General features: G+C 39.7%; 2 protein-coding genes across 9 annotated transcripts in view; one reads left to right on the top strand and one right to left on the bottom strand.

Annotated features, from left to right (window-relative positions):
- Positions 1-16,209, top strand: part of STAT1 (signal transducer and activator of transcription 1) — a 44,351-nt gene extending 28,142 nt beyond the window's left edge. For all 3 annotated transcript variants that reach the window (XM_045368333.2, XM_045368332.2, XM_074009596.1), the window contains 10 exons: positions 684-767; positions 1,340-1,438; positions 2,553-2,688; positions 4,397-4,446; positions 5,199-5,293; positions 6,063-6,208; positions 8,795-8,980; positions 9,913-9,988; positions 10,876-10,978; positions 14,752-16,209. In XM_045368333.2, the coding sequence (XP_045224268.1) occupies positions 684-767; positions 1,340-1,438; positions 2,553-2,688; positions 4,397-4,446; positions 5,199-5,293; positions 6,063-6,208; positions 8,795-8,980; positions 9,913-9,988; positions 10,876-10,978; positions 14,752-14,766 (990 nt within the window). In that variant the 3' untranslated portion in view covers positions 14,767-16,209. The remainder of the gene's footprint in view (positions 1-683; positions 768-1,339; positions 1,439-2,552; positions 2,689-4,396; positions 4,447-5,198; positions 5,294-6,062; positions 6,209-8,794; positions 8,981-9,912; positions 9,989-10,875; positions 10,979-14,751) is intronic.
- A 3,605-nt stretch (positions 16,210-19,814) lies between these two features.
- Positions 19,815-23,398, bottom strand: part of GLS (glutaminase) — an 87,222-nt gene continuing 83,638 nt past the window's right edge. For all 6 annotated transcript variants that reach the window (XR_012421317.1, XR_012421315.1, XM_005573771.4 and 3 more), the window contains one exon: positions 19,815-22,525. Coding sequence is in view for 4 of the 6 variants with exons in the window: in XM_005573771.4 (XP_005573828.2) it covers positions 22,369-22,525 (157 nt within the window). In the remaining 2 variants the exon portion in view is untranslated. The remainder of the gene's footprint in view (positions 22,526-23,398) is intronic.

Genomic DNA, 23,398 nt, shown 5'->3' with positions numbered 1-23,398 from the left:
CTTTCGTCCTTTATGCACACACAGCGTGCAGTCCTTCCACACCAGGACCAGTGGAGGTCACATGGAGCAGCGGGACACACACAGGCCCAGGCAGTGCAAAGATGCCTTCTAGCCCTGGTGTGCACCTGAACTGTTTTGACCTCCCTGCGTCTAGCAGTTGTACCTCTCTAGTTCTAAGTTGTGAGGTTCTCATGAGGTAATGTCTATGAAGGCACTTTGAAATCTATCCATTTCTACCAAAACCAAAGCACCTTGTGACCTACCAAGTTGATGTGAGTCAGCCTTTCTGGTAGGCAGTAGACAATCCCAAGTGTGCACTTACTCCCAGCCCTCTCACCTCCTCCCCACCCATCTGCATTGAGATGTGCAGCCACACTGGGCAGGCAGACAGAGCTGAGGGTTGAGAAGCCTTAGGTCACAAAGCCATTAGTTGCTCTTTCCCCATTGACATTTATTGCTCTGAATCTATAATCCTTGCCATAACTTCAGGCACTTATCTTTCAGAGCACACTGATACTCAGAATCATTAAATCTGGAAGGGATTCAATATTGAGTCTTTGGACTTGCTGCTGGTTGGGTCCAGGATCTCTGTGGCCTGTTGCAATGTTAATTGGGCTTTTGAAAGTTTCAGGATCTGTGAATAAGTGGTTATATTCTTTTCTTCTTTCCTTTTCTCTTCCAAGGGTCCTCTCATCGTTACTGAAGAGCTTCACTCCCTTAGTTTTGAAACCCAGTTGTGCCAGCCTGGTTTGGTAATTGACCTCGAGGTAAGACTTTTATTTTTATGGTCCTGAGGTGGAAAACTTCATTATTTTTACTTTTAATTGTTACGTGTATTTTTATTTCTCAGTTTTTGTTTTAGAGATATTTACCTAATTGTTTTAAAAATGATATTTTTCAGCTACTACTACCTTAACCTTAATTTATGGTCCAGAAAGCTAGAGAATTGAATTAACCTTCAAATTCTATAACTTAAATGTTCCAGTTGAGATAGCTGATGTTAATTTTTTTTACAGTAAGCATTAGGACTTATTTATTTTCCTCTGCCCTCCCTCCACATTTTGTGTTTTCATTGTGACAATTTTCATCTTCTCATATTGCATACCCCTTAATTAGTTATTGTAGCTATTATTATTTTTAGGGACTTATTTCTTAACTGAAAGATATATCAAAGACAAATTAAACTGGACAAAAGAACAGAACTTAACATTTCTCATTTTCAAGTATTAAATATGTACAAATTTACAAATAATCCCCTGCTTTTAGTTGAGGCTAAGCAGTTATCTGAAGGTGACATTTCTGTGATTCAGATGATTTCAAGGTCTTTGTCATCCTTTAGACGACCTCTCTGCCCGTTGTGGTGATCTCCAACGTCAGCCAGCTCCCGAGTGGTTGGGCCTCCATCCTTTGGTACAACATGCTGGTGGCGGAACCCAGGGTATGGAAAATACATTTGCTTTGGTCCCAGGGTTAAGCAGACCCCATGCTCTCGCTGCTGCATCTCTGAAATAGCCCCAATGGCCAGTTGTTGAGGGAGAAGTGACAAAGCTCCTGTGGTATTTCTAAGGCTTTTGAGTAAATCTGGGAATGTGAAGCATGGATATGTATTTGAAATGAGAATTATGATTTTTCTGCCATGTGAGTAAGCTAGGGCACTCAGTGATTCCATACCACTTCATCATTATTATTTTTAAAATGTGTACATCTACTAAACAAGCATGCTCCATTCTTAAGAGTGTGGATACTCACTGTTAATTAATTATAGTCATTATCATTATTCAAAGTAGTTATGTTTTTTGAAGTTACCAGGAACACTTAATTAGCAAATAATGAATTGTTGCTCCTAAGGGAACTACAAGGCTAGGTTCCTTCAAGCCTCTGGTCACAACATTTTTGTCACCCCATCAATGCATAACATTGTTTATGTGTGTTTCTGTTTAAAGACACCTTATCTAATATACTTGCTGAGGCATTAACATTACACCTATAGTCAGGATTACTGGGTAACTCACGCCTGAGTGAAGCTTGCCTCACACATGTATTTTCTCCATAAGGCACATCCCAGCATTCCCGTGCTTAGGAACAGTATACCACACTGTGGCGCTATGCTTGGGCACCATTTTAAACAGTGATCACCAACAGCAATCACAAAATGCAAAAACATGGCACTAAATAGGCTTCAAAAAGGACACGTTTTTCTTATGAGAGCTGAAACAGGAAGCGAGTGTCATTTTGTTTGGCTTCAGTTGGAAACATAAGTGTTAAAAGACTCAAATTCTTTGCTGCTGTGTGCATGGGTGTGTCTTCAGATGACCCCAAAGACGTCATGTGCTTAGATTTTGGAGTTACAAGTAAATTTTAGTGAGTAAACAAGTTCACAAATGTGCATCTGTAAATAGTGAAAATTGACTGTATTTCTCTTCCCCTACTGTGAAAGCACCTGTGTGTCACATAAACTAGAATTGAACTTTGGGATGGACATATGTTTTAGTGCCACACTTGTGACTGGTGTCTCTGTAGTAACCCTTCGATTTTGGGTGTTTTCTCTCTAGAATCTGTCCTTCTTCCTGAATCCACCATGTGCACGTTGGGCTCAGCTTTCAGAAGTGCTGAGTTGGCAGTTTTCCTCTGTCACCAAAAGAGGTCTCAATGTGGACCAGCTGAACATGTTGGGAGAGAAGCTTCTTGGTATATGCATATTAACTTGTTACGTTTATAAGAATTGAAATTCATAAAAATACCTCTCTAATTGCTCTTTTCCCCTCTGCTATTTTGTTAAAGGTAAAAAAGTATTAAAATCTGTTAGCTTTTCAAGCTATAGTTTATTATAGCTAAGTGAGAATCATATATCACCTTAGAAAGAAATATGGACCTGATAACATTTAAATGAATCCTTTCCTCATTGTCTCATATTAAGATTTCTGGGATGGATTCCCAAGGGAAAGTTTTATGAATTATGTAAAATATATTATTTGTGACTGAAATAAGTTCCTGGATGAGAAAGATGAAGGCCTATTAACCATTAACCTGGGGGAGAAGAAAGGAAGTCCCTGACATGATAAGAATAAAGTCCTGGGGCCTGCCCACTGCAGCATAAACCCAGGGCCCTTGACTCAGGTGGGCCCAGGTGGCAGGGGATGCCGTGCCCACAGGAGGATGCCTGTTTTGATCTGCAGTTTTGCCTGATTAGGCAGAGTCTAGACAGTGGTAGATATTTCCCTGTCAGTGGTTAATGTCAGTGCATTTATTAGTCCTTCATACTAAACAAATCAAAGATCCACTGGTCTCAAGGTCTAATCTTTCGGTGAGTGGGGCTATCTGAACTATTTCTTTAAAAATCCATGGACAACTTGTATCCAGATTTGCTTTCTGTAGAGGAGCACTGCATTTATTCCAAACAGCAGTAGGCTCTTCCTCACCCAGTGGCTTCCAACAGTGCCTTCTGTTGGCTATGCAGCTGTCACAGTGGTGATCTTGTGCTGTTTAATACAAGTATAAAATTCCCTTATTCCATTTCTTTATTTGGCGAGAGTTAAGAAGGATATCTTTTCTAACTGAAATGGCTTATTTGTAGTTCCCTTTGAAGACAGATAATGGGCTTACCACCTCTTCTCACCCGGGCTGCTTTAATTTGTGCAGCTGATAACCCCTGGGCTTCTTCCTCTCATTTATCTCACTTTGCTTTTGATTTGCATCAGACTCCCTGAGCCTGTGTCCTATTTGGAGGAGAGCTGAGGGAAATGCATAAATAATGTCTAAAATAAACTTGTGAAGTCAAGTATCAGTTACACTGAAGATCTAGGGGTGATCTTGGGCACAGATTGAACTTGGAAAAAAATTCTCTAGGGTGCTTGGGAGGGGGCTCTGCTGAGCAGCAGAGGAAGGCAGTGGGAAGAGGCATTGGATAGGGAGGCTTCTCTGGGAGGCCCAGCAGAGCACCTTGGATTTAGCGCAAAAGGCAACGTCAGCTGATGGTCGTGGAAGGAAGTGTAACATGAACAGGACATTAAAAGAACTGTCCTCTCTTTAGAGGAGAGGGAGGGAAAAGGGGGGCTGGGGAGGGAGAGAGCAGATGGTAAGGCTTTGTGATGTTTCCACTTTCCCTAAAAACTCTCATATTGTGGTGCCCAGGAATCTGCCATCCATTCCTTCCTGCCGTTAAACTCAAACCAACATACACATATTTTAGACCATTTAAATTCCACCCTTTTATAGCACGTATTATAATTGCTCAGTTAATTTGGCATTCAGGTATCCAAAAATGTCAACTGTGTACTTAAAATCTTTGTTGGGTGTTTGGCTCTTTTCCTTGAGAGCACATACAGGAGCCATCCATCCAACCAAAGCTTTAGAATCAGTTTCTGTTTGCTGAAAAATCTGGTTTTTATTTGTTTAGGTCCTAACGCCAGCCCCGATGGTCTCATTCCGTGGACAAGGTTTTGTAAGGTGAGGACTGTCTGGGTTTTATGCTCTCTGAGTCCTTTTTGCTCTCGGTCGAGGTTCTCATATTTCTTGCTGTGACAGTTACTTAGCTGTTTGCTGATTTTGGCCTGTTCTTCTCTGGCCAAGGAGCCCCCCGGGCAAGTTGTTTACTTTTCTTCAGTGCAGGAGGTTGGTCTCCGAGCAGGAGTCTGACAGGAAGCACCTGCCTGAGTGATAACATTCTTTCATATCTGAAATGAGGCTTCTGTTCACTCATGCTGGACCCCTGCCCAGCAGTATTTTAGCCATTTCTGTGTGAAATGTATGTTCTGGGCTGGGTGGCACAGCCTGACCAGCCAGACGAGTTTAATGGCCTGCTTCAACAGAGGGGCCCACTGTGGGGAACATTTAGAATCTGCTGGGGTGGCCAGACAGTGCGGACCAGCTTGCACTGCTGGATTTTGCTAGCGTAGGGCAGCTTGTGTTTCCGTGATTCACGCCGGAGGTCACCCCCGGGCTGGCTTGCTACTGTTTGGAAAGGGAAGCAGAGCCTGGCCCAGGGAAATGGAGAGCTCTGGAGAGCTCCCGGTCTGAATGCTGATAACAGCAGGGAGGGAGCTTGATATTCCCTGCCAAGGGAGGAATCCCATTGCTGTGCTGAATGGGATAGTTGCATCTTTGGCACCTGGGGAGTCTTTACAAATGATGGTGGGAGGGACCATGGTAAGTCCTGTTTTAGATTTTTGTTCATAATGTGTGCATTTGTATACTTTCAGGAAAACATAAATGATAAAAATTTTCCCTTCTGGCTTTGGATTGAAAGCATCCTAGAACTCATTAAAAAACACCTGCTTCCTCTCTGGAATGATGGGTAAGGGCCACTGCTAGATGTATTTTGAAACATATTTTTAGTGCTGCAAGGTTGAGACAAGGCCTGAGTCCAGCTTCAGTATTTGACTAGGCATGTGTGAATCTCACGGAGGTGCGCATTTCCAGGCTGTCCCTTCAGGGCTTCGGGAGAGTAGAACTTCATAACATTAACCTTACGCTTTCTTAGTACGTATATATGTCTTGGCAAAGCTAAATTGAAAACAACAACTCTTTGAGTACCATTCATGCATTCATTCACTCAACAAAATTTTTTTGAGCACCTACTATGTGGCCCCTAGGAAGGAAGAAAAACCCTTTAAACTGGGTAAATCATTTCTATCTTGGCTTATTGCCAGGATCAGCTGATATTTCAACAAAAGTTTTAACTTGATCAGAAGGGCTAGAATATGAAAATATATTGCCTAGGTCTTCCTCTCCAGTAAAAAAGATGTGTAAATTCAGACATTCTCGTGGCCTTTAGAATAATCAAGGAACAATAAAAGGCTCAATCCCACTCATGTTTGTTGAGCATCTGTAGCATCCTGCTGACAACATGTTCATACTTCTTTTTTTTTTTTTAAACCTTAGTGTATACATGTATAAGTGAAATGCTTCCTTAAGTGACAACTCAACAGATTTTAAAGTAGTCTACGTTTTTTACCGTAGGTTCTTTTCTCACATTCCAGCCGTTTTCTTGGTTTGTAGGTTAGCATGAAAATGGAAATCACGATTGAACTAAAATCCCCTCCGTCCGTCTCTTTGATATCCAGGTGCATCATGGGCTTCATCAGCAAGGAGCGAGAGCGCGCCCTGTTGAAGGACCAGCAGCCGGGGACCTTCCTGCTGCGGTTCAGTGAGAGCTCCCGGGAAGGGGCCATCACATTCACATGGGTGGAGCGGTCCCAGAACGGAGGCGGTGAGTGGGAGTTTGAGCACACAGTCCCACCATTCCATGTGTGTGAAGTTCCTCTTCATCGCCGCCAGTCAGCTCATACAGATAGTGTGTTTGGGACATGAAATTGCAGATCTTATACTTACCCCAAATGAGCACCCCGTTAGGATTTAATAAACTACCACAAATATCTGTGGTTCACTCTCTGGAACATATTGTGGAAATGATGGTCTTGAAAAGACAAGGCCAGTTCCTTCCTTTGCATCAGGTTCGTTATCTGCAGATCAAGGATGTGAGTCAATATAATCTGCAACCCGTTCTTGGAAGGAATCACATTTCCCACAGGAGTAAGCGTCCAGATTCTCTTAGGGTCATCCCAGAGTAGAGTGTGCAGTGAGGACAGGCTTCGGGAGAAGACTTCGTACACATCATTAGCCAGGGAGTTGATGCAGGGCCTGTTGGGACGAGTGGCAGCCTCTACCCTGCCTTCAAACAGAGCAGCTGCAAATTTATCTTTATCATATATTGGGTTTCTATCTAATCAAATGAGTCCATGGCTAAAAGACTCCAGAAACCTTGATGTTATGAAGCAGGTTTCTGAGGGTGAAGCTCAACAGCATAAATGAAAAAATCATGAAGACCAACTAATGACTTTTCACTGTTGTTCAGAGTTTGGTCTATTTGAAGGGCAGGAGGAAAAACTGATTTGTTTCAGTAATCTTTTTTTTTTTTTTTTTTTTTGTTGTTGTTGTTGAGACAGAGTCTCACTTTGTCACCCAGGCTGGAGTGCAGTGGCTGTATCTCAGCTCACTGCAAGCTCCGCCTCCCGGATTTACGCCGTTCTCCTGCCTCAGCCTCCCAGGTAGCTGGGACTACAGGTGCTCGCCACCTTGCCCAGCTAGGTTTTTGTATTTTTTTTAGTAGAGATGGGGTTTCACCATGTTAGCCCGGATGGTCTGGATCTCTTGACCTCGTGATCCGCCCGTCTTGGCCTCCCAAAGTGCTGGAATTACAGGATTGAGCCACCGTGCCCAGCCTGTTTCAGTAATTTTTATACTTTAAGTGGGTAGACACAAAATGGAATATTCTTCTTGTTCTATTTATTTTTCTGAAATATTCCTCTTTTCCTATTTTTCTGGAATACTCCTATTTGTTTTTCTGCCGTACTCTTCTTGTTCTGTTTGTTTTTCTGGAATACTCTTGCTTTATTTGTTTTTCTGGAATATATTCTATTTTTCTGGAATACTCTTGTTCTATTTATTTTTCTGGAATACTCTTGTTCTGTTTATTTTTCTGGAATACTCTTGTTCTATTTATTTTTCTGGAATTCTCTTGTTCTATTTGTTTTTCTGGAATGTATTCTATTTTTGTGGAATACACTTGTTCTATTTATTTTTCTGGAATACTTTTGTTCTGTTTGTTTTTCTGGAATACTCTTCTTGTTCTATTTATTTTTCTGGAATACCCTTCTTCTATTTATTTTTCTGGAATATCTTCTTATATTTATTTTTCTGGAATACTATTCTTTCTTGTTCTATTTATTTTTCTGGATTACTCTTCTTGTTCTGTTTGTTTTTCTGGAATACTCTTGTTCTATTTATTTTTCTGGAATACTCTTCTGTTTATTTTTGTGGAATACTCTTCTATTTATTTTTCTGGAATAGTCTTCTTGTTATATTTATTTTTTTGGAATACTCTTCTTGTTCTATTTGTTTTTCTGGAATACTCTTCTTGTTCTGTTTTTCTTCTGAGGAAAAAGCAGGGAGGCTGAGACGAGAGTCTGGCATGGGCAGTAGTCATTGGAACCTGCCCTTTTCCTCTTACCCTGTTCCCTTCCTGAACTAGCCGAGAGACAGAGCTAGCAGACCAAGCAGAGATGAAGAAAACCCTTGGCAACCAGAAAAGGTCAAGCAGGACAGTACCAGCCAGGAAGGGTTAGGATAGCAGCATAGTCTCATGTTCCACAGCAGGCTCCCCAGAGCACCTGAACCGTGGCCTCTGGAAGGTGGACACCCAAAGGGAGATTCTGTATCAGCTAGGAAGAAGGATCTGAATTTGGTGTGGGAATAAGAATGGGAGTAAATTAAACCATGGTTTTTACATTAAGGGTTACAGGGAAATGTAGGAAATAGGATCTTTTTTTAATTTCAAAGTGTTTTCTATATATCATCATTTATTTTAATACAAAATTAGATTTTTCAATATGAAAAGAAAAACAGAAAGTGAGTTTATCTTTAATAATTTAAATCTATGGCTTAAGCCAAGATGACCCACTTAGTAGTGAGTTATTTATGTGCCTATGGGCAGCACATTGTTGAAGATGCAGGCTTTTAAAGGTTTTTAGTAAATCTTTTTTGCCCAGATTTATAAATCTAAGCAAATAATGGCAAATAGAATGTTATTGAGAATAGTACCTCCCTTTATTTTCCCTGAGACAGTATTATAATTTATTTAGAAATAAAGCAGTCTATTATGTGTGTTGTAACGCTTAGATTGGGATTAGTTCTTATGAGGTTCACTCAAATCCATCAACTCTGCAGTGTTTTATTTCTCTGTCCTCTTTCATTTTGGGATATTCTACGGGATTCACTTAGCTTTTTTCCTTTTTAGAACCTTACTTCCATGCGGTTGAACCCTACACGAAGAAAGAACTTTCTGCTGTTACTTTCCCTGACATCATTCGCAATTACAAAGTCATGGCTGCTGAGAATATTCCTGAGAATCCCCTGAAGTTTTTGTATCCAAATATTGACAAAGACCATGCCTTTGGAAAGTATTACTCCAGGCCAAAGGAAGGTAAGTGGGGCAAGCGGGTGGTAACAGCGTGGCACAGTCCTTCCTGATGAGGGGGTGGTTATTCTCAAACTCCACCCATGTGGTGTTTTGCTTTTGAATTGGTAAGAGTAGGCTTTCAAAAGATGGTATAAACTCAGTGCAGGTGAAACATAATGCATTATTTGGCCTGATACAGCTAGTAAAAAATGAATGGACAATTTCCTATTTTAGGAATGTTGGAAAAGTCCATTGCTGGTCTTGTGTATTTGTTACTATCACTGTTTCCACATGAAAAGGGGTAAAGAATAAGGAACTGTGGCCAACCAATGGAAGGCATCTTGCTCACATTAAAGTTGAGGAAACTGAGGCCTGGGAGAAGTGAAGTGGTTCGTTTAGGGTGGCCCAATTACTTACTAGATCCTATTTTTTTAACGTAATTATTAAGAGGAGGCCTCATCTGAGAACACAGGTCTCTTGCTTCTCAGTTGTCAATGAATTGCATTTGAGAAAGTTCAAATTAGACCTGTTTTGTTTGGAACACACCAACAAAGCTGTTTTTCAGAATCAGAAATCTCAATATTAGGACAATTACTTTGGAATGAAGATGCCCCCAGCTTACCTTGACAGCTATGAAGATTCATTAGCCAGGCTAATGCCAATAAACTAGATAGAACTTTGCATATTTTGGGCTCCAACTTCTTGTAAGAATTCAAGTTGTGTAAAGAGAAAGCTCCTAGCTAGTGTCCTGCTGAAATCTGCCCTTTTCTTCTCATTGCCTATGCATTCCCACTAGAATTTTAGGTGACTCAGGCAGGGAGGTTATAGCCCCTTAAAGTTTTAGGATGCTAGGCTGCCTAGAAGCACAGTAGAACTTTAATCCCCCCGAAAAGTTGATGTTCTATTCTGAAGTAATTTCTGTTGATGGAAAGCATACACAATGTGTTTATTTCTAGCACCAGAGCCAATGGAACTTGATGGCCCTAAAGGAACTGGATATATCAAGACTGAATTGATTTCTGTGTCTGAAGTGTAAGTGAACACAGAAGAGTGACATGTTTACAAACCTCAAGCCAGCCTTGCTCCTGGCTGGGGCCTGTTGAAGATGCTTGTATTTTACTTTTCCATTGTAATTGCTGTCGCCATCACAGCTGAACTTGTTGAGATCCCCGTGTTACTGCCTATCAGCATTTTACTACCTTAAAAAAAAAAAAAAAAAAAAAAAGCCAAAAACAAAATTTGTATTTAAGGTACATAAATTTTCCAAAAACTGATACCCTTTGAAAAAGTATAAATAAAATGAGCAAAAATTGATCAGAGTGGGAAAGTAGTTCTTTTCAATCTAGAAAAGGCCAAAGTAATGATTGAGATACATTGTCTCCACTTGCTTTGATTTTGTTGTTTCATTTTATAAAAGGTAGAAAAAATTTTGGAAATGTCATTGTCAGTTATTTGGCCTGCAGCACTGTCTTGGGGTGAATGGATGTAGCCTTCATGTAAAAACACTGTGTGGAGCAGCTTTATCTGCATTCAAACCTCCAGGTAGGGATGAGGGACTCCCCAGACATTTCTCTGGTGCTTTTCTGTCCAGGGTAAGCCACGAGGCATTGTCATCTCAGGGTAGTGCACCGCACACGCTCACACCTAGGCTTACCCAGGCAGAAGCGGCGCAGATTCCAGTCTGGCTATTGCTCATCACATCCCTGGAGTGTGAAACGTTTCCCAAGGGGCTGGGCTGGGGACATGAGCCTCCCATGAGCTGTACTTTTGCAAATGTATTTTACAAGTGTATGCACTTACCCAAAATAAAAATATAACGTGATAATTCAATTACAGACAAAAGATGAAGTGTGTAAGTATGCACTAGTGCTTTCATCACTCAGGTGTTGACATTGCTCTTTCCTTTTTCCCCATTTTAGTCACCCTTCTAGACTTCAGACCACAGACAACCTGCTCCCCATGTCTCCTGAGGAGTTTGACGAGGTGTCTCGGATAGTGGGCTCTGTAGAATTCGACAGTATGGTGAGTACCACGGCTGGCCTGTGTGTAGCTGTCAGTAAGTGTGTGTGCTCAGAGGCAGGGAGGGCACCATGGCAGATCCTGGGTCTGTCTGCAGGAGGGAGCCCTGGCAGAGCCAAGGAGAGTGCAGTGCTCAGATGAGCCATGACAAGTTGGAGCTGCTAGATTTAAACCACCTACATCATCCGCGGGATTTTTATTCCTGGCATTGAGCACCTTCCAAAAAACAAGTGACGTTTCTAATATTCAGGTTTCCTCCTCTCCCCTTTAAAGTTGCCATGTAGAAATTTCATATGTTGTGGAACTAAGATTTCTTTGATAAGCAAATGTTTTTCTTCAGTATGCGATTTCATCACTGTGTCGAGGGGAGGGAGTGTTATTTTTAGAAAGGGAGAGACTAAGGCTTGGTAGTTACAATAATTAGAGAGAATTATACTTTAGCAGCAATGAGATTACGTCGTCTGCTTTATATTTGAGAGCTAATTTGTACAACTAGCTCCTGGGGCTGTGAAGGACTTGCCAAGAGTAGAAGGTTCAAGGAGTGAAATAGTTAATGAGATTCGTGATAGAAATGGGAACATGATTGTCCACAAAAGAGAGCATCTTCCTTTGGGGGGGTGTTTTTTAGTATATCAACTAGTATTGTTTGCCTTTCAGCCTAAAATCCTTCCTCTTAAAGATTTTGCTTGCTTGGCTGGATTTTTGCTGATGCTATTTAATTTTAAGCTCTTTTCCACATGGAGGTATTCCAGCTCATTTTTTAAAATTTATTTAATGCTTCCAAAAAATATCCTGAGTTATTACTGGCCCTTCTTCCTTCCTGTATACCTGGTGCCTGGCAAAAAGTAGGTGCTTAACAAAGAGAGGAAGGCAGGGAGGAGAAAGGTGAGCGAGAATGAGAGGGCATCACTCTTCAGATATTTGGAGAATGCATTGATAAGGCCAGTAAGATCTGCCTGGATTCAAGTTTCTCATGTGCAATTTTTTGACTTTTTCCCTCACCTTAAGCACGGGCTACAATCATTGGAGATTGTACTTTCTTACACCTTTCTGATTGTTGTTGACGAAATAGCCATTCAGAAAAACACTTAGCTATTGTGGCAGCGAAATAGTTTCATTCCTATTGGCAAGTGTGAAATGAACCTTTTCTGTGTGTAAGAAGGATCCTGCTAGAATGTAGCTCCCAACACTGCTATAAAGGTATAAAGGGCTTTATAGGCTTGGCACAAAAGTGGAATAAATATAAAGCCCTATTCAGAAAATATGTTATATCACAGGAACTGTAAAACGGGGGGATTTTTTACACCTCCTTTGTTGTTCCTGAGCAAATTACATCATCATCACCACCACCATTAATAGATGACATTAAGCACTTACAGTATACCATGTACTTCACAGGTAGTAACTCATTCAGTCCTCACAGCTACCTTCTGAGTTAGGTATTATTATTTTTCCTACTTTGACAGATGTGGGAACAGAACCTCTCCTCCCCACACAGCCCCTTTTATGTAACTTGACTAAGATCAAGCAGTTAGTAAATGGTAGAAAGAATATTTGAATCTACCTGGTGAGTCTCTAGTGCATGCTTTTGTCCAGTATCCTGGGAAGCGTCCCACAAAAGGCTAATCTTTGCCCCATTCAAAACATGTACCTGAAGAAACTGTTTGTACAGGATTGGGTTTATTCTGTTATGAAGACAAAGGCATCATGGCCTTTGGGTGAGAGGCCTGTGTGTGTTTGGGATTTGGCAATCAGCATTGCATCTCTGTCATCACCATTATTGAGAAAATAGATGGATTGGTTCCCTCTCTGCAGTCCTGTGGAGCAGTTGGACTGCTCTCTGTTTTCTCAGGATGATACTGTGAGAGCAATTTAAATATGCTAAGCACATGTCAGGAAACAGTTTTGTGGTCCTCTTTGTGGGCTATGGCCCGCCGTACCCATTCCATTCCATTTCAGATGATTTCATTTATTTCATTTGTAGAATAAAATAAATCCATTTCACACACACACACACACACACCCTCTACACACCACTAAAGTCTCCCATTAAACCCATAGAAGACTTAAAAGAGCTAAAAGGGCTATAATTAAAAAAAAAAAAAAAAAAAGAGTTCATAATTTAGGCACGGCACTGGTTAGACAGAAGTTGAATCAGTCTCTAAATTGGGTTGACTCCGCAATGGTTTGCTGGCCTGCCCCTTGGTCATGACTTCCATCCAGCATCTACTCTTATAATCAGGGTGTATACTCTGAAACAGAAGCAGCTCTCCCGAAGCTGGCTGTCTTCTGCCAAGTCTGGAGGTTGCAGCTCTGAAAGAGGGTGGCACCAGGGGCGAACGCCTGGTGCAGCCTCAGGAGCAGTAGGACCATAGGCTCCTGAGGAAATTGTCCAAGACAGCCAGAGCACCAGTGTTTTCTGCAGTATGACTTGGGTATTTGTTTAGTCTGGATTTCCTATGTAATCAGTGTTTTCCTCTGGGACTATAATAGAACCAGTCTACTCTCCAAGAGGCCTTTAGCCAAAGCTCATAATGATAGGACTAGCTATTAATCGTCTACTACTTTCTGTCTACCATACTGAACATTTTACATATACCATCTAATTTAACAAGCCTATCTGCTAGGTACTATTAATCCCCTTTTGACAGATGAAGACTTTGAGATTTAGAGAGGTTAAGTCATTCGCCCTGGTCACGCAGTGACAGGATCTGAATCCAGGCTTCCTCTCTTCCTCTATCTATCTCCCCCTCCCTCCCTCTCTTTGCCCCTGTAGTCCACCTTATTAAGCACCCATTTGAAACATGAGCCAGACTGAAACATAGGGGCAACACTTTCACTGTGCTTTTCAATCCAAAATAATTTTCCTAAGAGCCCACTATGTACCATACACTATTGAGCACTTGGGATTAAAAAAAGTTCTCCAGAGGCTTTCCAGTCTAGTGCCATGTGTCTCAGTCTTGGTGCTACTGGCATTTGGGGCTACAGAATTATTTGTGGGGGATTGGCAGGAGGGCTTTCCTGTGCTTCATAGGAGGTTCAGCAGCACCTCTGGCTTCTACCAAATAGATACCAGTAAGCACATGTACCCTCTCAGCCAGATGGGACAATCAGAAATGTCTTCAGACATTGCCAGGGGACAGAATCATCCTCAATTGAAAGCATCTGGTCTAAGGGGAAACACCATTGTGGAAGTCAGACAGGAAGTCACTGGCAGGCTAGTATCCTTTGGATGAACAATTTACTTACTATAAGTTGTCCTGGTCAAGGCAGCTGGGCAGAAGGCACTGGTGGGGGGAGGGTGAAGGAGTTCTTAGTAATTCTGCTTCTTTAGCCTGTACCTGAAACACAGTCACTGATTTTACCCACTGAGTGACCTTTAGAGGAAATGTATCATTTCCCTCTCCTTCCTCACTACCTCTGGCATATGGCTCAGCGTTTCCACACCCTTGTTTCACATGAGCAGATCTGACATGTTGCTCTGTCCCCAGACTTGCATAACAGCAAAAAGCTTTATGCAGTCTGGACGGATTCACAAAATTAAGCCAGTGGGCAACAGAGTAATAATCCATCAGCTTAGGTGATATAAAAGGTCTTGATTAGCCCAGAATAATAGATAGTACATGCTGAAGGCCCTCTCATTCCATGGTATTTACTTGCCATTGCAAGTATCTTCCTACTACTTCATTCTAGAATAGACGAGCAATGTTTAATGTATGAATCTGCATTTCACAAGATCAGTGTAATAAACTTAACCACATTTTGTCTTTTTACAGATGAACGCAGTATAGAACATGAATTTTTTTCATCTTCTCTGGCGACAGTTTTCCTTCTCATCTGTGATTCCCTCCTGCTACTCTGTTCCTTCACATCCTGTGTTTCTAGGGAAATGAAAGAAAGGCTCGCAAATTCGCTGCAACCTGTTGATAGCAAGTGAATTTTTCTCTAACTCAGAAACATCAGTTACTCTGAAGGGCATCATGCATCTTACTGAAGGTAAAATTGAAAGGCATACTCTGAAGAGTGGGTTTCACAAGTGAAAAACATCCAGATACACCCAAAGTATCAGGACGAGAATGAGGGTCCTTTGGGAAGAGAAGTTGAGCAACATCTAGCAAATGCTATGCATAAAGTCAGTGCCCAACTGTTATAGGTTGTTGGATAAAGCAATGGTTATTTAGGGAACTGCTTGACACAGGAACGGTAAATTTCTGTGGGAGAATTCTTACGTGTTCTCTTTGCTTTAAGTGTGACTGGCAGTTTTCCATTGGTTTATCTGTGAAATAGTTTAAAGCCAAGTTTATATACAATTATATCAGTCCTCTTTCAAAGGTAGCCATCATGCATCTGGTAGGGGGAAAATGTTGTGTATTTTATTACATCTTTCACATTGGCTATTTAAAGACAAAGACAAATTCTGCCTCTTGAGAGAATATTAGCTTTACTGTTGTTATGGCTTAATGACACTGGCTAGTATCAATTGAAGGATGTACATTTCCAGATTCACAAATTGTGTTTGATATCCAAAGCTGAATACATTCTGCTTTCATCTTGGTCACATACAATTATTTTTACAGTTCTACCAAGGGAGTTAGGCTATTCACAGCCACTCATTCAAAAGTTGAAATTAATCATAGATGTAGATAAACTCAGAAATTTAATTCATGTTTCTTAAATGGGCTATTTTGTCTTTTTTGTAATTAGGGTGGTGTTTAGTCTATTAGCCACAAAATTGGGAAAGGAGTAGAAAAAGTAGTAACTGACAACTTGAATCATTGACCAGAGATAATATGAGAATCAGATCATTTCAAAACTCATTTCCTATGTAACTGCATTGAGAACTGCATGTATTTCGCTGATATATGTGTTTTTCTGACAATTACATTTGTGAATGGTTCCATTATCTTTCCTGTGCTTTTTCCAGACACTTTTTTGAATGGATGATGTTTTGTGAAGTATACTGTATTTTTTACCTTTTTCCTTCCTAATCACTGACACAACAAGTAGATTAAGAGATGGGTTTGACAAGGTTCTTCCCTTTCACATACTGCTGTCTATGTGGCTGTACCTTGTTTTTCCACTGTTGCTACCACAACTATATTATCGTGCAAATGCTGTATTTTTCTTTGGCGGAGATAAAGTTTTCTTGAGTTTTGTTTTAAAATTAAAGCTAAAGTATCTGTATTGCATTAAATATAATATGCACACAGTGTTTTCCGTGGCACTGCACACAATCTGAGACCTCCTCTCTCAGTTTTTATATAGATGGTGAGAACCTAAGTTTCAGTTGCCTTTTACAATTGAAATGACTAAAAAACAAAGACAACATTGAAACAATATTGTTTCTAATTGCTGAGGTTTAGCTGTCAGTTCTTTTTGCCCTTTGGGAATTTGGCATGGTTTCATTTTACTGCACTAGCCAAGAGACTTTACTTTTAAGAAGTATTAAAATTCTAAAATTCTGTTAATCTCTTATTAATAGTATTTAATATAAATATTCTTAAAATTACTGACATTATGAATTAGTTTGATGCTTTTCTCCTGTACCTCAATCCTTATTTTAAAATAAGATTAATAACACTCTTTTCCTAAATGTTGTCCTTACCTGCCCTATGCATACTCAGAATTGCTATGGCAGATTAAGATATGTCAATGGAAGAGGTCAGAGGAGTAATATTATTGGAAAGAGCTATAATAGGTGCCATAAAAAGCAAACAAACAAACAAAAGTACTTTGGTTCTTTGCGACCACAGCTGTCTCCAAATATACAAATGATTCAGCACTTATTTTAAAATGAATCTGGGTATTGCTAATACCCCCAAATTAGCAGTTTTTAATTTTAAAATACATGAGAAATGGGACTTTGTCTTGTCTCCAAAGCAGTCATCTAAAATCTACACCCCCATGATTAGATGAGTTATTACTGAGAAGTTATTGTACCCACACAAAAAGCTGCCATTTTTCCCCAAAGATGTCAAAAGCTAGAAAGCCAGGCCTTCTCAAAGTAAATACACTGTGTACTGGGAAAAAAAAAGGGTAAGAAGAGGCGTAATCACCAAGTTAGACATAGTCTGGCAAATTGTATTTAGCTATTATCATGGAATAGTGTTATTCCCTGATAATGCTGGCATCATAACCAGAATGATTATTCTCATCTCCGTATCTGTTGTTATTTACATCTAGGAAATACAAAGGTTATTTATAGTGAACACTGAGAGTGGTCTCTCTCCAAGGAGTAAAGTAAATATGCCCTGGCTAATAAGTTTGTATTCTTACCTAATTAACCATTATAAGAAGTCATTGAGTAGATCCTAACTTAAGGAATATTTGTGTGTTTGAGTATTTCTCGTGTGGTGTTTGTAAGTTTGAAAAGTGTTTTATAAGCATAGAGCTTATGTGTGCTACTGAGGACAAATGTCTAATTTTAAAGGAAAGAGGGTTTTCTGAGATGGCATGAAATGAGTGAAATCTATTTATTTCCTGAAAGCTGAAGTGGAATATGAAGGCAAGTCTTTCTGAACAGAGCAGTCCTGTCACTGACTAACCCAGGGAAAGGACAGGAAAAAGCTAGAAAGTGTTTTGAAAATTATTCTACTTACCTTTTGAATTGGGACGTTAACAAAGTAAGGACCATTTATGTGAGTGGCTTCCTTTGGTTAGTTACGATTCATTCATTAATTAATTTATCAAATTTATACAGAGCACCTGCCATGAGCCAGGCATTATACTAGATGTTTGGGAAACATTGGTAAACAAAAGCAAAGATCCCTGCTTTTATGGAACTGAAGATGTTCTGAGACACCGGATCGTACATTCTAGTGCAATCACCTTATTAAAAAACAAAGTTTTATGATACAAACAGCCAGAAGCTACAAATAATGTAAATGTTATATTTAAAAAATACAATTTCAAAGAAATGACATTTAAACCAGTTTTAGGAAAGCTGAAGAGAAACAATATTGTTTTTAGAGCTTTTTGAGATGAGCTTTTCTCTCTCTTAAATGATAATCCTCAGCTTCCAAGTTTTCGTGAACTTACTTTGGGTTTTGTGTTTGCTATACTCACTAAGAAATTAAATACCTTGCTTGATTTATTGTAAAAAGGAAAAAAAAAACAACAGAGGCAGGCTTAAGCAGTCTTAAACTTATTTATTAACGTTATCTTGAGTCTACAGAGAACATAAAGCTTTCTAAGAGGTAGAAAGCTGTCAAATACCTATTATCAAACTCTGAATTCTCCTATAATATTTTGTAAAGCTATTATAACACCTTAATACCTGTGTCTGTTTGTAGCCTTTCCACATTTCTTGTACATAATTGAAACAGTCTTGATATTCTTTTGCCATGGGGACTGCTTGTCAGACACACTTCATAGCAGCCTTTTTACTGGCTATTTGGAAAGGAAGCAAGGGGTACAGTGGGGGCACACACAGGCCTGGAGTCTGGTTCATTCTCCAGAATAGAAATAAATGCCCCTAGTCTCTGCCTTTAATACCTTCTTGTCCAGTTGTTTTACTGTATCTCATGCCTCCTTTTTAAAAAACTGCCTTTTCTAATCTTTTCCATTGCCAAACACATATAATCTAGTGAATCACATCATTTCCTTGCATAACTATAAGATTATCCTTTCCCAAAAAGCCTTTTTATAAGTGCCACCTAACACATTCATGGGCTGCTTCCCTCGGCCATCTGGTGTATGATTTATGAATTTACTCATTTTACTATGAAGATTAGCAAGTAAAATTAGGAAGGTTACCCCAACTCCTGAAAAAGTCCTACAAAAATAAAATGATCTTGTATCAAGAATAAAAATAACTATTCACTATTTAGGATTATTCACACATTTGTTGCGCCTGCACTGATGTCCTGCTCCTATCCATGGATGTATATATGTATAGCTGAAGTTGACTATGTGTTGCAGGACTTTCTGTTGTAGCATTTATGCCTCTTCCTAAAACTCCACAGAGGAGAGGCCTTAGCTAATAGGAGATAGTGCATATGAATAAGCTAATATGCATATTCTATCCATACCTGGGCATAATCAGTGTTGTGGGACATAGAACAACAGCGCAGGCCTAAGAGTTCTGTATCACAGCCCACTCTTGGGTCTCAGCTTCATCTATAAAAGAGTGAGTTAGATTAGAGAATTTCTGATGTCTCTTCTAATCATTGTGGTAACCCCACTTGTCACCTTGCATACTACCTGGCTCATCGCAGTTCTAAAATGCCGGCAATGCAGTGACTCTTCTAGCAAAGTAACTTACTTTGTGACAGATAACGTTGATAAATGAAAATGTAACAGTCATGGCATTCATGTACTTTCTCTATGATTGGAAAACTATACACTAACCCCTGGCCTGAAAGGAAGGAGTGCTCTGAAGACCAGGGATTTCTGGCATTGGAAGCGAATGCTATTCTCACACAGAATAAATTAGGAGCTGAGGTTTACTGGCTGGTCACACTCAGATTCTAGTGTGGCAGTACTAGGTTCAACTCTCTAAATAAATTTTAAGGCTTTGTGAAAATAACCTCTCCTCTCATTCAAGGGTATGTTTAATGGTTCCATTCAATAAGTATTTACTGAGCACTTCCTAACTGTAAAAGGATAGTGTTTGCATTTAGGGGACTAGAGACATGCCTGCATATCCCTCACCTTCAAAGATGAACTACACACAGGATTCTTGTCCTAGTCATTGTGGTAACCCCATCTGACACCTTGCATAGTACCTAGCTTTATAGCAGGCATTAGAAATGGATTGGAACCCAACCAGACATGGTCTGTATGCTCAGTGGAGTTCCTGGCTCTTAAATGTTTTAAGAAAATTCATTTTTTCACACAGTTTTTTTTGATACATATATTTATTATGCTGTAAAAAGCAACACTACCTGATTGCATTTAAAATAAATGTTTCCCAATTTCAGAATACTTACAACTTGTAGTTTTAAGATTAGATTCACTTTGGGAGGTTTTAGAAGCAAATACATTCATAGCTGTATAATCCCCAGGAAGAATCTAAATCTGACATCAGGTCATTCAGTCCCTGCCAGACAGACAACAGCATCAAATGGTCAATAGCTAATCCAGCTCTGCAGCTAAAGGGCAGTGTCGGGCAGCAGTGGGGTATAGCTTATTACCAAAGATGAGACCAGCAAAAACAACAATGTATATAAAGCTGTAACATGACCATATAGAGCTCTCATGATACAGAAAAAGCACATATGATACTAAAGCCAAAACAAAAAGATCTTTGGAGTTTACTGACGGCAGCAGTTAATAGCACAGTCAACAGCATTTAAATCAAATATATTATTACCAGCCAACAGCAAACAGCCCGAGCAGGAATCGGCACATAGTCATAAATAACATCAGGGGTAAATAAGGGCACATTTAATTAAACAACAAAGATTTTACAGAATGGTTTTGATCTGAAAAAAGATGAAAACTCTCTTTGTTCCCAAATAATGGTTAGAACCTCTTTTTATTATAGAAAAGCCTCAAAATCATTGGTAATCTTCAAGTCACACAATTGAACTGTCTTAATGTTTCATTTTAGTCACACAAAGCACGCTGCTGTTTGAGCAAAGTTATCTCAATTGATTTCAATTAAAACGTGTCTACCCTGTAATATTTTTGGGGATAATGCTGCTCCTGTGCAGCATCTTGCAAATGCTACCTGTCTCCATGGCTTGACAGATCCATAGGATAGGAAACTGCTCACTCACCATCCTCCCCACGGAAGCTCAAGCGTGGGAACAGCTTTGGGCCTGGTGCAGCTAAGGAACATTGGCCGTGGTTTCACCAAACGAGGTGCCATCTAGGTAATGGGAGGGCAGTGGCTGGAGCCACTGGCTTAGACTGGAAGTGAAAATGAACGCACCTGGAGGCTGCTGGAGTAAGGTGCCATCAGGCATGGTAAAGCTTAGAAGCAGCAGTGTGTGCTCATAGAAAAAAAAAGGAAAAGGAAATTGCTGTATGTGGCAACAACTAACATTCATGTACTTAAGCTCATTTCACTAAACACAGCTTCAGAGAAGTCCATTTGTGTGCATGTGTGTGTGTGCTTAATATCAGAAATCCTCACTAACATGCCTCTTTATCTCGAGGTATGACAGGATAAAATGTATGTGTAATTCCTAGAAAATCCTGTTCTATTAGTTTTTTGAAGCCCCTTTTACCCACTTTCCAAATGAATCCTGAATTACCAACCCAAGACAAAGAAAATTATAGGTCACAATTTAAAATGAAATGGCCTTTTTCTTATTATTAAACTACAGAGCCCACCAAGAATTACACAATAGAAAATCACAAGAAATCTGGAATGATCCAATGGTCCCCCAAGGAGGACAAATCTCTTGGTGCAGACTCTTAATGACAGGCTTGGAAACAAATGTTAGTGGTAGCAGTTCCCATACTTTCAGAATAACTTTGGTAGCTTAGAGCATTTCTGAATTTATCTTTACCCTAGAAGCTAAAAAAAATCTTCTTAAAGAGCTGCGGTTGCACATCCCTTCGTTTTTTAGACTGGTAAACTTGACTAATTTATACTTAGCAATTTTGTCTCTGGTTCGTCTTCTGTAGACAAATGGCAAAGTTCTGATGCCAGAAATAGGAGGCATTTTCTGACTTACTATGGAAAACATAAAAACTGCATAGTATGCCAGCACTCACTTTCCCAGCTGAAGGAAAGAGGCAGAGAGCTAAATGAGAAGAGAGGCTGGACTAAGGGGATATAGAAAAAGGAAAAATTTTCAAAAGTATTATAACTACATTCACACATATGTTTTGGTCACCAAACATATCTTAAACAGATTCCCTGATAAAGTCTAATCAGAATTGGTCTATCTTACTAACAGTTGTTAACTATTATAGTTTGTTTAAGAGTCACATCGTGAAGCTAGGGTGAGAGACACTTTAAACACACAACCATAAGTGCATATAGTTGTTCAAACACTCAAACTAAATTTGTATTTGAAATCTTGAAAATCACACTATTTGCTTCTAAAGGCAACCTTGACCCATTTGGACAGACTGTACAACAGAGCTTAATTTATAAATGCATATCAGCAGATCATCACCATAAATTGAAAATTCACAAAACACAAATAAATCATGGAAGACCACACAATTAAGCTAGCATTGGTAACTATTTCTTTTACATCAAATTATACAATGCACGAGGTAATATTGCTCACATTATGGAGGGAGACTGTTTTATTTCTATTTTTTCCCAAAGAGATCAGATTTGTCCTGTGCGCACAATGAAGAAAACTCCAGTAACACTGAAATGACAAATGTAAAATATACATCACTACCAGACAGAAATACACACGGTCTTCATAATCATTTTCCACAATTAAATAGGTAAGTGATTTAAATCTTGGGATTTGAGACCATTACAACAATCCATCAAGATTCTTATGGACGGTTTGATTTTCCTTCCCGTTGTCAGAATCTCCTTGAGGTGTGTACTGGACTTGGTATTCTTGGAGAATTTTAAATACATCATGGTGTCCAAAGTGCAGTGCTTCATCCATGGGAGTGTTATTCCACCTAAACACGTAGCACAGCATGGACAGGGTCATTAGGTAATTTCTGTACAAAGATGATCACCCCACATTCCCAGATTTTAAATGCAGGTTAAATGGCCATTTTAGCAATTTTACAAATAAAAATTAATAATAGAAATGCAGAAAGGGATTTATAATTCAAAAAGTAGTCTCCAAAACAAGTTGGGATATGGAGAGGAAGAGAAAAAGATCTGTGAAAGGATCTTGTTTATACATACAAGTGCTTATGTAGGGAGCTTTTTAAGGAAAGTCCTTGTGTTGACAGATATAATAGACTGCTCTAGGGTTCCAGAATTTTGGCTTCATGAAAAGCCCAAAGTATCTCTTTTAAAATAAAATGTTCAAAGAAAATTCAGGTATGTAACATCCATCACTCTAGCCTTTGACAGAAAATTTGTGTTTGTGTCAATTCAAAGCCACAGTAAGTCTCAGAAGTCTAGAAATAACCATGACCCCATTAGGGCCAAAAACACATTGGAGGAGCAAGATTGGCCCCAGAGGAATTGACATTTTTATCACCTCTGGTAAGGTTGGGAACCCATGGACTCAATCGGACCACTACACCAGCAGCAGAACAACTCCCCTTTCCATACTAATAACTCCCCTTGCCATGCTTCTGGGGCTGTGCTGTTTAGAGTGATGTCGATGAAAATTCGAGGATACGAAAAAATGAAGAGTTGCCAGAAGTGGTAAGTCTTTTGCAAGAGGAGACAGAACTACATAACTCACAGCCCTAGTCAATGACAGGGTATGAGAGGCAGTTCCCTTACACTTTACAAACTGTGAAGCCTGTCTTCCTACCCTCTCTCTCTCTCTACTTACGTTACACAATTCTCCATGGCTGCTAATCTCTCTT

Source organism: Macaca fascicularis, chromosome 12, assembly GCF_037993035.2.
Source record: "Macaca fascicularis isolate 582-1 chromosome 12, T2T-MFA8v1.1".
Classification (NCBI taxonomy): domain Eukaryota; kingdom Metazoa; phylum Chordata; class Mammalia; order Primates; family Cercopithecidae; genus Macaca; species Macaca fascicularis.
This window is presented reverse-complemented; position numbering and strand designations above follow the sequence as displayed.